Source organism: Oncorhynchus gorbuscha, linkage group LG21 (assembly GCF_021184085.1).
Source record: "Oncorhynchus gorbuscha isolate QuinsamMale2020 ecotype Even-year linkage group LG21, OgorEven_v1.0, whole genome shotgun sequence".
Lineage (NCBI taxonomy): Eukaryota > Metazoa > Chordata > Actinopteri > Salmoniformes > Salmonidae > Oncorhynchus > Oncorhynchus gorbuscha.
Genome location: NC_060193.1, coordinates 7,924,800 through 7,942,808, shown reverse-complemented (window position 1 = coordinate 7,942,808; position 18,009 = coordinate 7,924,800). Strand labels below are relative to the sequence as shown.

Below are 18,009 nucleotides of genomic sequence, written 5' to 3'. Positions count from 1 at the left end.
TGTAGAAAATAAGGCACTGGACCACAGCCATATATACTGAGCAAAAATATAAAGTCAGTGTTGTTTCATGCACTGAAATAAAATATCCCAGAAATGTTCCATATGCACAAAAAGCTTATTTCTCTCAAATGTTGTGCACAAATTTGTTTACATCCCTGTTAGTGAGCATTTCTCCTTTGTCAATATAACCCACCTACCTGTCAGGTGTGGCATATCAAGAAGCTGAATAAAACAGCACGATCATTACACAGGTGCACCTTGTGCCGGGGACAAAAACGCCACTTTAAAATATGCAGTTTTGTCGCACAAAGAACAATGCCACAGATATCTCAAATTTTGCCAGATAATTAAAAGTTGAGCTGCCTCCAGCGTTGTTTTTGAAGATTATGGCAATGAGTGCAACCGGCCTCAGAACAGGGGGGGGGTGTGACCATGCCAGCCCCGGACCTTCCTGTGGGATCGTCTGTGGGGCAAGGGGGGGGTGTGCTTTAAACAGCTGCATATTTTCAAGATATTAAAGTGTCCACTACAAAAAGGTAAACAATAGGCCCATAGCAAATGCAGCACATGGCATTGATTTTTCACATGTAAATAGCACTTTTCAGTGGTGCTCAAAGCCATTCCATGAGGGCAGCATTTTCTTTTTCAACTCGAATCAACGAGCCCAATCAGTCCTCCGTGACAACAAAATCATAAACAACAGAGTAAGGCTGGCTAATAAGTCCTTAGTTGTGGGGGTTATGCTCAGGTTAAAACCATTTGGATAATCTATTCTTCCATATTTCCAAGTCCTGTTCTTGAAGATCAAGGGGTATAACATTTATAGGAATGACTGGAATTCTGATAGACTTTGGTTTTTAATATAAATATATAATTGAATCATATTATTATATCTAGTAGAAAGTAATGGGCTAGAGGAAGCCTATATAACCAACCCATAAAGTAAAATTTAACATCCATATATATATATATATACAGTGCCTTGCGAAAGTATTCGGCCTCCTTGAACTTTGCGACCTTTTGCCACATTTCAGGCTTCAAACATAAAGATATAAAACTGTATTTTTTTGTGAAGAATCAACAACAAGTGGGACACAATCATGAAGTGGAACGACATTTATTGGATATTTCAAACTTTTTTAACAAATCAAAAAATGAAAAATTGGGCGTGCAAAATGATTCAGCCCCTTTACTTTCAGTGCAGCAAACTCTCTCCAGAAGTTCAGTCAGGATCTCTGAATGATCCAATGTTGACCTAAATGACTAATGATGATAAATACAATCCACCTGCTATGTAAACTTTAACATTGATTTATTCTGCAATAAATGTTATTCAATTGGTAACATACATGTTTTTGTATTATTCTAATGCCTCTTAAGGGGGAAGTAATCTAAAAGTAACTAAATGTAATCAGATTACGTTACTGAGTTTTGGGGGAATCCAAAAGTTACACTACTGATTACAATTTTGTGCAGGTAACTAGTAACTGTAACGGATTACATTTAGAAAGGAACCCACCCAACCCTGAGCATACAGTATAGATAATATCCACAAAGAGAGAAAAACAGACCACAGAAATATCACCTTCAGTCAGAAGAATAAAAAGACAATGTGAACAACACTCTTAGGAAAGGAAAGCAACTCCAGACCATTCATACTGTGGGTCTCAGATAAATACATATACTGTACCATGGACTTAATGTTGTAAAACAACGTATGTAAATAAAGTTTCATTTGATTTGAATGACAAGGTAATGATCAAACCGTACAGAGTATTTTAGGAAATTCACAGTTCTGCTGTTCAAAGTCCGTTTAATTTTTCCCTTCATTAGAAACAGCAATATCTGGTCATTTGATTTAGGTCAGGCTGATGTAATTAATACATGAAATGAAAAACAATTCCAGAAAAGGTATCCTTGCATTTATCCAAGAGTATTTCCAAGAGTATTTCCAAGAGTATTTCTCATAAATTCTGACCTAATGCTGCTCATTCATCATGTTGATTTAATCTTGTATGGATTAATGATAAACTGTTGACTCCTGGGGAAGAATAGATTCTCCCAGATCATCCTATACTTATGATAACCACTATTTGTCTACATGTAGTCGCCGTTTTCCTTTACTACTGGACTGTAGGCTGCCTTGCACAGTAAACTCCCATCCAGCTGGCGGCGCTGTTGTGTTTCTGGGTTCGTCACCAACTAGAACAAAGAACGTCCCAAGATTCCTTGACTAGAACACGGAAGTAGGATTGGAAACGAGTTGTTATTGTTCCTTGTGTGCAGTAAAGAAAGACATACTTACGAAACTAAATAGGATACCCATCTCTAATTTTATTCAAATGTCTAAACTACAGATGTTGTGTGTGTTTTTAAATGATCGTTTATCGGCGGCTGCTGTGGATATTTTCGGTGCAGTTGAGAAAACGGTAGTGGAGTACCAGGAGGAGAATGATCGGCTACGGAGACTGCTGCGGAGGACACCAGAGATACAACTATGTAGAAGAGGTTCGTATGTAGATACTGATAGCTAGCTATAGTTATACTTTATTGATAAACTGTTAACTGATCACCACTTCATACACGTTTAAAAAGTTGTTTTTAAACCTACCGTGCATGGATAAAAACATTGTCATAAAAACAGGAAGTGAATTTAATTTATAATTCAAAATGTATACACTTTAGAAATACATAGCTCATCTTCAATTACTGAGAAGTAATTGAAAATTGATTCTAGTTTAATTATTGAATTGGCATTATAGTTAACAGTCTTGAATTTACTGTCTTAAATTGAAATAATTGACCCTACTCCTGATGTCTAAAGCCTGTAGAGTCCCACAGTAATAATACCCATAAAACCTTGCGCTCTAACAGGGTTCCAATCGTTTTCCCACCATTCATTTTTCCCATAGGGGATTTTAGAACACTTAACATTTGTACTGCGTTTCATGTTGGCTTACCCCGGTGTGACGGTTTGATAACCATGTATATCTCTCTCAGACAAGGTGACTTTTAGCAATGTTTTCTTCAGTGGCGGTCGGGGCTGTTTTTTTATGAGCACGGCCTTATTTCTATTAGCATATTGGATGACTGTCATTTATATTCCATTCGCCCAGCTCAATGTAACAGCGATAGGTTTAGGATACTGTAATTTATATTCCATTCACCCAGTTCAATGTAACAGCGATAGGTTTAGGATACTGTCATTTATATTCCATTCACCCAGTTCAATGTAACAGCGATAGGTTTAGGATACTGTAATTTATATTCCATTCACCCAGTTCAATGTAACAGCGATAGGTTTAGGATACTGTCATTCATATTCCATTCACCCAGTTCAATGTAACAGCGATAGGTTTAGGATACTGTCATTCATATTCCATTCGCCCAGTTCAATGTAACAGCGATAGGTTTAGGATACTGTAATTTATATTCCATTCACCCAGTTCAATGTAACAGCGATAGGTTTAGGATACTGTCATTCATATTCCATTCGCCCAGGTCAATGTAACATCGATAGGTTTAGGATACTGTCATTCATATTCCATTCGCCCAGCTCAATGTAACATCGATAGGTTTAGGTTACTACATGATACTCACATTTTCCCTATAGCCATCATGAGGTTGCTACAACATAGTCTATGAATGGTAGTGTACAACAAAGTGGAAGTGAAATATAGCTTTCTCTCGCTCTTCATTTAAGAAATTAATTCATTAAAAAGTGATCAACTATTGTCTTTCTCTCTTTAAGTCAACTACTCACCACATGCATGTTATGCAGTGCTAGCTAGCTGTAGCTTATGCTTTTAGTACTAGTTTAATTCTCTGATCCTATGATTGGGTGGACAACATGTCAGTTCATGCTGCAAGAGCTCTGATAGGTTGGATGATGTCGTCTCGAAGTTTTCATAATTACTGTGTAAGTCTATAGAAGGGGGGGAGGAGAACCATGAGCCTCCTATGTTTTGTATTGAAGTCAATGTACTCGGAGGAGGATGGAAGCTAGCTGTCCTCCAGCTACACCATGGTGCTACCCTACAGAGTGCTGCTGAGGCTACTGGAGACCTTCATTGCAAAACCGTGTGTTTTAATCAATTATTTGGTGACGTGAATATATTTACTATAGTTTTATCTAAGAAGGATAACTTTAAATAAAAAATGGAATTCACTGTGGAGGATGGGCCTCCCCTTCCACTGATTTTTGTCTTTATTTACTCTGATTCGAAAATAGCATCAAAATAAGACATAATTGGAAACTACAAATCCCTGCAGCGCCTGCTCATCACCTCTAGCAGACACCTAACAGGTATTTTGTCAATTAAACATTTGCACAAGACCGTTCACAGAATGTTCAATTTAAGGAAATGAAGCCGATTTATTCATTATTTATTTCATTACTACATTTTAGATAACATTCGATAGTTAATCCAGACATTCTTACTTGATTCAGCAGTCTCATGCAGCTCATCATGGCATTTGTTGTTCTTTTTGATAGCCACATTAGCAGCTAATTAGGATTTCATTTTGGGGGGGGTAAATATAGGCAAATATATTGATAAAAGTCATCTTGTCCTAGAGAGATTTACACGTTTATCAAAACGTCATTCCAGGGTTAGCCTCCTTATTTTATTGTAAAATCCCCTATGGGAAATGGTTGAAAAAAGATTAGACCCATTTCCCTGTTTGACTGTTTTATGGTTATGACTTATACTGTGGTAATTTGGTATTTTATTAGGATTCCCATTAGCTGTTGCAAAAGCAGCAGCTACTCTTCCTGGGGTTTACGTGAAACATAACATCATCCAGAACATTAATAGACAAGAACAGCTCAAGGACAGAACTACAGAAAACATTTTTAAAAGGCACACATAGCCTACATCAATATATCAATACATACACACAAAATTATCTAGGTCAAATAGGGGAGAGGTGTTGCTTTCTGTTTTCTAAAACAGGTTTGCTGTTCACTTGAGAAATTTGCGATGGAACGGAGTTCGATGCAACAATGGCTCTTCATAATACTGATCGCTTTCTTGAATTTGTTCTGGATTTGGGGACTGTGGTAACCTCTGTATCCAGGCTGTATAGGTAACCTCTGTATCCAGGCTGTATAGGTAACCTCTGTATCCAGGCTGTATAGGTAACCTCTGTATCCAGGCTGTATAGGTAACCTCTGTATCCAGGCTGTATAGGTAACCTCTGTATCCAGGCTGTATAGCAGGGTAACCTCTGTATCCAGGCTGTATAGCAGGGTAACCTCTGTATCCAGGCTGTATAGCAGGGTAACCTCTGTATCCAGGCTGTATAGCAGGGTAACCTCTGTATCCAGGCTGTATAGGTAACCTCTGTATCCAGGCTGTATAGGTAACCTCTGTAACCAGGCTGTATAGGTAACCTCTGTATCCAAGCTGTATAGGTAACCTCTGTAACCAGGCTGTATAGGTAACCTCTGTATCCAGGCTGTATAGGTAACCTCTGTATCCAGGCTGTATAGGTAACCTCTGTAACCAGGCTGTATAGGTAACCTCTGTATCCAGGCTGTATAGGTAACCTCTGTATCCAGGCTGTATAGGTAACCTCTGTATCCAGGCTGTATAGGTAACCTCTGTATCCAGGCTGTATAGCAGGGTAACCTCTGTATCCAGGCTGTATAGGTAACCTCTGTATCCAGGCTGTATAGGTAACCACTGTAACCAGGCTGTATAGGTAACCTCTGTATCCAGGCTGTATAGGTAACCTCTGTATCCAGGCTGTATAGCTGGGTAACCTCTGTATCCAGGCTGTATAGCTGGGTAACCTCTGTATCCAGGCTGTATAGGTAACCTCTGTATCCAGGCTGTATAGGTAACCTCTGTAACCAGGCTGTATAGGTAACCTCTGTAACCAGGCTGTATAGGTAACCTCTGTAACCAGGCTGTATAGGTAACCTCTGTATCCAGGCTGTATAGGTAACCTCTGTAACCAGGCTGTATAGGTAACCTCTGTATCCAGGCTGTATAGGTAACCTCTGTATCCAGGCTGTATAGGTAACCTCTGTAACCAGGCTGTATAGGTAACCTCTGTATCCAGGCTGTATAGGTAACCTCTGTAACCAGGCTGTATAGGTAACCTCTGTATCCAGGCTGTATAGGTAACCTCTGTAACCAGGCTGTATAGGTAACCTCTGTAACCAGGCTGTATAGGTAACCTCTGTAACCAGGCTGTATAGGTAACCTCTGTATCCAGGCTGTATAGGTAACCTCTGTAACCAGGCTGTATAAGTAACCTCTGTATCCAGGCTGTATAGGTAACCTCTGTATCCAGGCTGTATAGGTAACCTCTGTATCCAGGCTGTATAGGTAACCTCTGTATCCAGGCTGTATAGGTAACCTCTGTATCCAGGCTGTATAGGTAACCTCTGTATCCAGGCTGTATAGGTAACCTCTGTATCCAGGCTGTATAGGTAACCTCTGTATCCAGGCTGTATAGGTAACCTCTGTAACCAGGCTGTATAGGTAACCTCTGTATCCAGGCTGTATAGGTAACCTCTGTAACCAGGCTGTATAGGTAACCTCTGTAACCAGGCTGTATAGGTAACCTCTGTAACCAGGCTGTATAGGTAACCTCTGTATCCAGGCTGTATAGGTAACCTCTGTAACCAGGCTGTATAAGTAACCTCTGTATCCAGGCTGTATAGGTAACCTCTGTATCCAGGCTGTATAGGTAACCTCTGTATCCAGGCTGTATAGGTAACCTCTGTATCCAGGCTGTATAGGTAACCTCTGTATCCAGGCTGTATAGGTAACCTCTGTATCCAGGCTGTATAGGTAATCTCTGTATCCAGGCAGTATAGGTAACCTCTGCTCCTCTTCTCTGTCCCTCCAGAACCCGTGCAGCTCTCTGAAGAGGAGGTTCCCCCTGAGCAGCAGCACTGTGAGCAGGAGTGGAGCCCCAGTCTGGGACATAAGACCCCAGAGACCAAACAGATTAAAGAGGAACAGGAGGAAGTCAGGACCAGTCAGGAGGAAGAGCAGCTTCAAGGGGTGGAGCCTAATATCATAGAGTTCATATATACTCCTCCTTGTGTGAAAAGTGAATGTGATCAGGAGAACCCACGTCAAGATCCCATACTTGCTGAACACCCAACTCTCCTGAAAATGTCTAAACTACAGTCGTTTCAAGAGTTTTTAAATGAGCGTTTAACGGCGTTTGCTGCTGTGGAGATTTCCGGGGCATTTGCGAAAGCAGTAGCGGAGTACCAGGAAGAGAATGATCTGCTACGGAGACTGCTGCGGATCACACCAGAGATACAACTATGTAGAATAGGTTCGTATGTAGACGTATTGACAGGTAGCTGTACATGGATAAAAACATGTCTGTGTTACGAAAACCAGGAAGTTATTTGAAAGTCTGAAAATAGGTTCTAGAATTTACTGACTTCAGAAACAAACAAAAAAATAACCAGATGCGCATTTCTTACATTTTATCTTTCGGTCGTTCAACCTTCATCAGAGCAAATCTCCCCAAACAGTGAGACAGATGAGGCCACTCAGGCTGCGTTTATACTGGCAGACCAATTCTGTCTCCCCCCCACCAATCATATATCTTTTCACTCCAGATACTTTTCAGTGCTGATCTGATTGGTCAATTAATGGGAAAGAGATTTGACTTGGGCAGCCAGAGATAATTACAAACACCTGTGGTAATCTAAACTAACCCAAAGGGCCACTCGATGTCATATCAGATAGAACAGAACATAGAGATGTAGTTCTACAAATACAAAATGAGGTGTTTGTATCAGGAATCCATAATCTCAGACAGAACAATACAGACGACAATCTGCAACAAAATGAAAGACGAGGTAAACACACAACACCTCAGTGGTTTCAGGAAATATTCAGACCTCTTGACTTTTTCCACATTTTGTTACGTTACAGCCTTATTCTAAAATGGATTAAATAGTTTTTCTCATCAATCTACACACAATACCCCATAATGACATCACAATACCCCATAATGGCATCACAATACCCCATAATGACATCACAATACCCCATAATGACATCACAATACCCCATAATGACATCACAATACCCCATAATGGCATCACAATACCCCATAATGACATCACAATACCCCATAATGACATCACAATACCCCATAATGACATCACAATACCCCATAATGGCATCACAATACCCCATACTGACAAAGAAGAAAGAGGTTTTTAGATTGTTTTTGCATATTCCATTGACAGACCCTTTACTCAGTACTTCATTGAAGCACCTTTGGCAGCGATTACAGCCTCGAGTCTTCTTGGGTATGACGCTACAAGCTTGTCACACTTGTATTTGGGGAGTTTCTCCCATTCTTCTCTGCAGATCCTCTCAAGCTCTGTCTGGTTGGATGGGGAGCGTTGCTGCACAGGTATTTTCAGGTCTCTCCAGAGATGTTTGATCGGGTTCAAGTCCGGGCTCTGGTTGGGCCACTCAAGGACATTCAAAGACTTGTCTCGAAGCTACTCCTGCGTTGTCTTGGCTGTGTGCTTAGGGTCGTAGTCCTGTTAAAACCTTCGCCCCCTTTCTGAGGTGCTGAGCGCTCTGGAGCAGGTTTTCATCAAGGATCTCACTGTACTTCAAATCACATTGGTCACATACACATTTAGCAGATGTTATTGAGAGTGTATCGAAATGCTTGTGTTCCGAGCTCCAACTGTAGTATCTAACAATTCACAACCATACACACATCTAAAAAGTAAAATGTAATTAATAAATATATAAATATTATGACGAGCGATGTTGGAGTGGCATTGAGTAAAATACAGAAGAATATAATACAGTATATACATATGAGATGAGTAAAGCAGTATGTAAACACTATTAAAGTGACCAGTGATTCCATGTCTATGTACATAGGGCAGAATCCTCTAAGGTGCAGGGTTGAGTAACTGGGTGGTAGCCGGCTAGTGATGGCTGTTTAACAGTCTGATGGCCTTGAGATAGAAGATGTTTTGTTGAGTAACTCCTGAGTGACGATAAACGTAAATCCGAGCATCACCCCTGGTGAGACAAAACCATGACTTGTCAGTGTTGAGCACTTTTTGCCAGTCCTGTCTGGTCCAGCGACGGTGGGTTTGTGCCCATAGGCGACGTTGTTGCCAGTGAAGTCTGGTGAGGATCTGCCTTACAACAGGCCCCCAAGCCCTCAGTCCAGCCTCTCTCAACCTATTGCCTACAGTCTGAGCACTGATGGAGGGGTTGTGGGTTCCTGGTGTAACTCGGACAGTTGTTGTTGCCATCTTGAACCTGTCCCGCAGGTATGATGTTCGGATGTACCGATCCTGTGTAGGTGTTGTTACACGTTGTCTGCCACTGCGAGAGCAATCAGCTGTCCGTCCAGTCTCCCTGTAGCGCTGTCTTAGGCGTCTCACAGTACAGACATTGCAATTTCTTGCCCTGGCCACATCTGCAGTCCTCATGCCTCCTTGCAGCATGCCTAAGGCACGTTCACGCAGATGAGCAGGGACCCAGAGCATCTTTATTTTGGTGTTTTTCAGAGTCAGTAGGAATGCCTCTTTAGTGTCCTAAGTTTTCATAACTGTTACCTTAATTACCTACCGTCTGTAAGCTGTTAGTGTCTTAATGACCGTTCCACAGGTGCATGTTCATTAATTGTTCATGGTTCATTGGGAAACCGTATTTAAACCCTTTACAATCAAGATCTGTTATTTGGATTTTTATCAATAACCTTTGAAAGACAGAGTCCTGATAAAGGAACATTATTTATATATAGTTTTTAAATAATTGGGTTGTAGCTGGGTAGTGATTGCTATTTAACAGTCTGATGGCCTTGAGATAGAAGCTATTTAACAGTCTGATGGCCTTGAGATAGAAGCTTTTACACCTGCATTGTTTGCTGTTTGGGGTTTTAGGCTGGGTTTCTGTACAGCACTTTGAGATATCAGCTGATGTACGAAGGGCTATATAAATAAATTTGATTTGATTTGATTTTATTTAACAGTCTCTCGGTCCCAGCTTTGATGCACCTGTACTGACCACCTTCTGGATGATAGCGGGGAGAACAGGCAGTGGCTCGGGTGGTTGTTGTCCTTGATCATCTTCCTGTGACATCGGGTGCCTGGAGGTGGTGTCCTGGAGGGCAGGCATTGTGCCCCCAGGACCGCTTCACCCTTTGGAGAGCCCTGCGGTTGTGGGCGGTGCAGAGGGTCTTAGGGGCCAAGTCCCCCGTTGCGCCTTCTTCACCACACTGTCTGTGTGGGTGGACCATTTCAGTTTGTCAGTGATGTGTACGCAGAGCAACTTGAAGCTTTCCACCTTCTCCACTACTGTTCCGTCGATGTGGATTGGGGCTCCCTCTGCTGTTTCCTGAAGTCCACGATCAGCTTCGTTTTGTTGACGTTGAGGGAAGGTTATTTCTGACACCTCTCCACCAGGGCCCTCACCTCCTCCACCAGGGCCCTCACCTCCTCCACCAGGGCCTTCACCTCCTCCACCAGGGCCCTCACCTCCTCCACCAGGGCCCTCACCTCCTCCACCAGGGCCCTCACCTCCTCCACCAGGGCCCTCACCTCCTCCACCAGGGCCCTCACCTCCTCCACCAGGGCCCTCACCTCCTCCACCAGGGCCCTCACCTCCTCCACCAGGGCCCTCACCTCCTCCACCAGGGCCCTCACCTCCTCCACCAGGGCCCTCACCTCCTCCACCAGGGCCCTCACCTCCTCCCTGTAGTCTGTCTCGGCGTTGTTGGTAATCAGGCCGCTGTGTCGTCTGCAGACTTGATGATTGAGTTGGAGGCGTAAAGTATATATCCAGAAGGGTTGTCGTCTTGGTGACACTTCCACCTGGAATTGAAGAGAAGACACGCTGTTAGAGCACCGGACAAAGAGACGAGCAACAAGGTTATTTTCATCCTTGCTTCAGCTCCGTTTCAAGCATCTGGATGTCTGTCCCACGTACATGTTGTCACAAACACAGTGTAGGATGGAAATCACATGTCATGTGACCAGTCCTTAACACAACCTCTGTTCCAGACCAGGGACCTCAACATACAATACATCCTCATTCAGTTCTAACAGCCTGGATACAGAGGTTTTTACCAGGGACCTCAACATACAATACATCCTCATTCAGTTCTAACAGCCTGGATACAGAGGTTTTTACCAGGGACCTCAACATACAATACATCCTCATTCAGTCCTAACAGCCTGGATACAGAGGTTTTTACCAGGGACCTCAACATACAATACATCCTCATTCAGTCCTAACAGCCTGGATAAAGAGGTTTTTACCAGGGACCTCAACATACAATACATCCTCATTCAGTCCTAACAGCCTGGATACAGAGGTTTTTACCAGGGACCTCAACATACAATACATCCTCATTCAGTCCTAACAGCCTGGATACAGAGGTTTTTACCAGGGACCTCAACATACAATACATCCTCATTCAGTCCTAACAGCCTGGATACAGAGGTTTTTACCAGGGACCTCAACATACAATACATCCTCATTCAGGCCTAATGGCTGCAGGGTATAAAGTAGGGCTGGGCGATATGGCCTAAAAGTAATATCTAAAACAAAATGGAGGTTTGGATGATTCAGAATAAATCTCGATTTCTTGTTTATCTCCAAACAAATAAAAAAGGTCAAGACATTCTTCAATGAATTTTCTTTATTAAAATAAAAATGAGCGCTCAAGGCCTATTTGTGCAAAACAAATGAACAAACCCCACGCGTGTATTCTATTGTTCAGGAATGTTTGACCACTAGCTGTTTGAATGTCGTTTATATATAATCATTTTGATTGAAAACGTATTAATTTAGTTAAATTGTTTGTTATAATTAAAACAGCCTGTGGTTCTTTGCTATTGGATTGGCAGAACGACACAACTACTAACACATTAGCCTACAGCTGGCCTGAACATCACTATATGTTATTGGATTGGCAGAACGACACAACTACTAACACATTAGCCTACAGCTGGCCTGAACATCACTATTTGTTATTGGATTGACAGAACGACACAACTACTAACACATTAGCCTACAGCTGGCCTGAACATCACTATTTGTTATTGGATTGGCAGAACGACACAACTACTAACACATTAGCCTACAGCTGGCCTGAACATCACTATTTTGAATGCACTTTAATTATCCAATGTCACACATACCGATGTCGAGGTGAAGCCTGTGGCCAAAGCACTGCAGGCTGGTCCAGTTGTTCAAGCGCAATGCTTTTATCATGTTGCTCCCGCTGTCAGGCTCATCTTCCACGATGCCAGAGAGTCTTTGAGACCCGGGGCTATTACTTCACCCGTATGATCATCGGGGAAGAAAGACGTCTGGAGGCAGACATGTTGCAATTTCCAGTAGTCATTTATGTAGTGGACTGTCAAACTTAGGTACAGAGTTTCTGACGTTCTGCTCGACCGTAGATCGGCTGAGGTGGAAAAATAAGAAACACTAGCCAGCTTCTCTGTCACTCTTTCGCGGGTAGCAGAGTATAATCACAGCAGGGCTTCTTCAGTGAAATACTTGCTGCTTGGCAGCTGATATTTGTGGTCAACTGTGTTACCTAGCAGCTTTTTAAAGCCTGTCTTTTCTGCTGTAAAGATATATTTCGCGTAGTAATAGGTCACGGCATCCGTTATCTCCTTCCAACTCAAACATTTCTTGTCATAAGAGATAACATTTGAAAAGGATGCGGCTGGTAGTTTGTCTTTTATCAGACGTTTTTCCCGCATTCCTCCCATTCCACCGCGTGTTTCAGTTGAAGGGGTTGGTTGTGCTGCTGCTTTTCGTCGTCTTTCGACACATTTTTATACAGGACATTCGTTTGCTGAACATCAGACCTCTTAAACACGAACCACTTCTATATTACTGAAAAAACATTGTTGCCCTTTTGAGGGATGATTTTATCGCTCAGGCATGGTTACAATTTGTGAAAGGCGGGTTGTGATTGGTGGATAACCTCTGTGCACGTCTTGTCATGCAATTGGGACATGATTGGGCTGACAGAGAAGAGACCGTGAGATGCTGCATTTGCAAAACGTAACAACATTACAACAAAACCTCGATTCTTGCGATACAGGCATGTTACATATCACGCTAAAATATATTTGAAAAAACTCGATATAGCCCAGCCCTAGTATCAAGACTGTATAGCTAACCAGGCTGTATGGCAGGGTAACCTCTGTATCCAGGCTGTATAGCAGGGTAACCTCTGTATCCAGGCTGTATAGCTGGGTAACCTCTGTATCCAGGCTGTATAGGTAATCTCTGTATCCAGGCTGTATAGGTAACCTCTGTATCCAGGCTGTATAGGTAACCTCTGTATCCAGGCTGTATAGGTAACCTCTGTATCCAGGCTGTATAGGTAACCTCTGCTCCTCCTCTCCTTCCCTCCAGAGTCCCTGCAGCTCTCTGTCTCTGAAGAAGAGGTTCCCCCTGAGCAGCAGCACTGTGAGCAGGAGTGGAGCCCCAGTCTGGAGCAGAAGGACCCAGAGACCAAACAGATTAAAGAGGAACAGGAGGAAGTCAGGACCAGTCAGGAGGAAGAGCAGCTTCAAGGTCTGGAGCCTGATATCATGAAGTTCATATTCACTCCTTCCTGTGTGAAAAGTGAATGTGATCAGGAGGACCCACTTTGGACCTTGACTCTTCCCCAAACCCAGACTGTGGAGAACAAAGAGAGAGACTCTAAACCAATGGATATCAAACCTTTTGCCACTGTGACCCACATTAAGGGTCTCAACATTCCCTGTGACCCTCCAGATAATCAAAACAATGCCTCCAGACGCAGCTCAGCCGTAAGCAGCTACACAGTAGGACTTGACAGCAGCCCACCATTGGATCCCAGTCCACCATTTGAAAAACATTGTTCTAAACCCAGCACCACATCTAGAAAAACTCACAGCTGTCGTGACTGTGGTGAAACATTTGCTAAAAAAGCTGACCTGAAGAGACATGTGACTCTCACCAAGAACAGACCCAGTGAATGTAGATTCTGCAATAAACTCTACAACTCCAGCTGTAAACTGAAGGCCCATGTCCGACTCTGTCACAGTGGTAAACCCTGCACCTGCCCTGTTTGTGGAATGACCTTCAAACAAAAAGGAGCCCTGTCCAATCACATGAGGATTCACACAGGAGAGAAACCATTTAGCTGCGGTGACTGTGGGAAAAGCTTCAATCGGAAGATGAGCCTAACTGAACATAAACTGACTCACACAGGAGAGAAACCATTTAGCTGTGGTGACTGTGGGAAAAGCTTCAATCGGATGGGGCACCTAAACATGCACAAAGTGACTCACACAGGAGAGAAACCATTTAGCTGTATTGACTGCGGGAAAAGCTTCAATCGAAAGGGGCACCTAACCATGCACAAACTGATTCACACAGGAGAGAAACCTTTTACCTGTGATGACTGTGGGAAAAGCTTCAATCGGAAGGGGCACCTAACCATGCACAATCTGACTCACACAGGAGAGAAACCATTTACCTGTGGTGACTGTGGGAAAAGCTTCAATCGGAAGGGGCACCTAACCATGCACAAAGTGACTCACACAGGAGAGAAAGCATTTAGCTGTGGTGACTGTGGGAAAAGCTTCAATCAGAAAGGGGACCTAAGGAGGCACAAACTGATTCACACAGGAGAGAAACACCATCGCTGCTCCGTCTGTGGTAAAGGATTCACTCAGAAGACGAATCTGCTGAGGCATGTGGATAAAATTCACAAAGGAAGAAAATAGGACAGAAACTGAAAGATGAAAGGACATTAGGACCAAGAGATTGTCTGTCAGGCTGTATCACAACCGGCCGTGATTGGGAGTCCCATAGGGTGGCGCACAATTGGCCCAGCGCTGTCCGGGAGTGGCCGGTTTAGGTAAGAATTTGTTTTTAACTGACTTGCCTAGTTTTTAAAAAGGTGGGGGAACTTAACCACACATATACAAACTCACACCAGAGATAATTCATTTCGCTGTGGTGACTGTGGGCAAAGCTTCAATGAGAAGGGGCACCTAACTGAACATATACGGACTCACACAGGAGAGAAACCATACAGGTGTGGTGACTGTGGGAAAAGCTTCATTCAGAAGGCGGACCTAAGGAGGCATATACTGACTCACACAGGAGAGAAACCACATGGCTGCTCCGTCTGTGGTAAAGGATTCACTCAGAAGTCTCATCTGCTGAGGCATGTGGATAAAATCCACAAAGGAAGAAAACAGGACAGAAACTGAAAGAGGAAAGAACATTCGGACAAAGAGATTGTCTGTTAGGAAGCAACAGCGATGTGGCCCTCATCAAATATGCAGACGACATGGCTCTGGTTGCTTGCCTGGAGGTCAAGTCCATCTCCAGCTACTCCCAGTTCATTGACTGCCTCTTGACGTGGTTTGACAATATCTTAGGAGCTCAGTTTGGGTCTCAACTTACTATTTTAAGACTAATAGAATACACCAGGTCCAATTTAGACATTTGGTTGTGCATCAGCAGTTTGTCACTGACAGTCACTCAATTAGTGATGTCAGACCAAGCAAAAACAAGTCTTCAGAAATGTTTGCAAATGTATTAAAAAATGTAACCTTATTTACTTAACTATTCAGATACATCCTGTTTCCATTGATAATCCTTGATGTTTCTACAACTTGATTGGAGTCCACCTGTAAACTAAAATGATTGGATATGATCTGGAAAGGCACACAGCTGTCTATATAAAGGTCCCACAGTTGACAGTGCATGTCAGAGCAAAAACCAAGGACCATGAGTTTGAAGGAATTGTCCTTAGAGCTCCGAGACAGGATTGTGTCAAGGCACAGATCTGCGGAAGGGTACCAAAAAAATTATGCAGCATTGAAGGTCCCCAAGAACACAGTGGCCTCAATCATTCTTAAATGGAAGAAGGTTGGAATCACCAAGACTCTTCCGAGAGCTGGTTTCCCGGCCAAACTGAGCAATCTGGGGAGAAGGGCCTTGTTCAGGGAGGTGACCAAGAACCCAATGGTCTGTCTGACAGAGCTCCAGAGTTCCTATGTGGAGATGGGAGAACCTTCCAGAAGGACAACCATCTCTGCAGCACTCCACCAATCAGACCTTTATGGTAGAGTAGACAGACGGAAGCCACTGCTCAGTAAAAGGTACCTAAAGGACTCTGACCAGGAGAAACAAGATTCTCTGGTCTGATGAAACCAAGATCGAAATCTTTGGCCTGAATATCAAGCGGCACGTCTAGAGGAAACCTGGCACCATCCATACGGTGAAGCTTGGTGGTGGAAGCATCATTCTGTGGGGATGTTTTTAGCGGCAGGGACTGGGAGACTAGTCAGGATCAAGGGAAAGATGAACAGAGAAAAATACAGAGATCCTTGATGAAAACCTGCTCAGGACCTCAGACTGGGGCGAAGGTTCACCTTCCAACAGGACAAAGACCCTAAGCACACAGCCAAGACAATGCAGGAGTGGCTTCAGGACAAGTCTCTGAATGTCCTTGAGTGACCCAACCAGAGCCCAGACTTGAACCCGATCCAACATCTCTGGAGAGACCTGAAAATATCTGTGCAGCGATGCTACCCACCCAACCTGACAGAGCTTGAGAGGATCTGCAGAGAAGAATGGGAGAAACTCCCCAAATACAAGGTGTGCCAAGCTTGTAGCGTCATACTCAAGAAGTCTCAAGGCTATAATCGCTGCCAAAGGTGCTTCAACAAAGTACTGAGTAAAGGGTCTGAATAAATCAATCAAATCAAATCAAATTTATTTATATAGCCCTTCGTACATCAGCTGATATCTCAAAGTGCTGTACAGAAACCCAGCCTAAAACCCCAAACAGCAAGCAATGCGGGTGTAGAAGCACGGTGGCTAGGAAAAACTCCATAGAAAGGCCAAAACCTAGGAAGAAACCTAGAGAGGAACCAGGCTATGTGGGGTGGCCAGTCCTCTTCTGGCTGTGCCGGGTAGAGATTATAACAGAACATGGCCAAGATGTTCAAATGTTCATAAATGACCAGCATGGTCGAATAATAATAAGGCAGAACAGTTGAAACTGGAGCAGCAGCACAGTCAGGTGGACTGGGGACAGCAAGGAGTCATCATGTCAGGTAGTCCTGGGGCATGGTCCTAGGGCTCAGGTCCTCTGAGAGAGAGAAAGAAAGAGAGAATTAGAGAGAGCATATGTGGGGTGGCCAGTCCTCTTCTGGCTGTGCCGGGTGGAAATACTTATGTAGATGTGATATTTCAGTTTATTTGTCATCAATTTGCTACAATTTCTAAAAAAAAATCAGTTTTTGCTTTTTCATTTTGGGGTATTGAGTGTAGATTGATGAGACAAACCAAAATGTAATGTTATAATATGGCTGTAAAGTAACGATGTGGAAAAGTTGAGGTGTCTGAATATTTTCCGAATGTACCGTGTATATAGAGGTTGGAGGTGCCATACTAAAGCTCCTGTGAACCAGTTGTGGGGGGTTAAGTGCCTTGTTCAAGGGCAGAACAGCAGGTATGGCATCTAGGATTTGATACCAGCAACCACTCACTTGTCCAGTGGGATTGGACCCCTCCGCTTGCGGTCCTGCCTCTCTTAACCACTAGACTACGGTCTTGTCTCTCTTAACCACTAGACTACGGTCTTGTCTCTTAACCACGAGACTACGGTCTTGCCTCTCTTAACCACTAGACTGGTCTTGTCTCTCTTAACCACTAGACTACGGTCTTGTCTCTCTTAACCACTAGACTACGGTCTTGTCTCTTAACCACTAGACTACGGTCTTGTCTCTTAACCACTAGACTACGGTCCTGCCTCTCTTAACCACTAGACTACGGTCTTGTCTCTCTTAACCACTAGACTACGGTCCTGCCTCTCTTAACCTCTAGACTACGGTCTTGCCTCTCTTAACCACTAGACTACGGTCTTGCCTCTCTTAACCACTAGACTACGGTCTTGCCTCTCTTAACCACTAGACTACGGTCTTGTCTCTCTTAACCACTAGACTACGGTCTTGTCTCTCTT

At 43.3% G+C, this 18,009-nt stretch overlaps 1 protein-coding gene across 1 annotated transcript in view; it reads left to right on the top strand.

The window, feature by feature from the left end:
* Window positions 1-2,212: 2,212 nt before the first annotated feature.
* The window catches only part of LOC124008864 (zinc finger protein 37-like), a 41,617-nt gene continuing 25,820 nt past the window's right edge, over window positions 2,213-18,009 (top strand). The window contains exons 1-2 of the mRNA XM_046320448.1: window positions 2,213-2,508; window positions 6,865-7,305. Coding sequence (XP_046176404.1) covers window positions 2,343-2,508; window positions 6,865-7,305 — 607 coding nt within the window. The 5' untranslated portion in view covers window positions 2,213-2,342. The remainder of the gene's footprint in view (window positions 2,509-6,864; window positions 7,306-18,009) is intronic.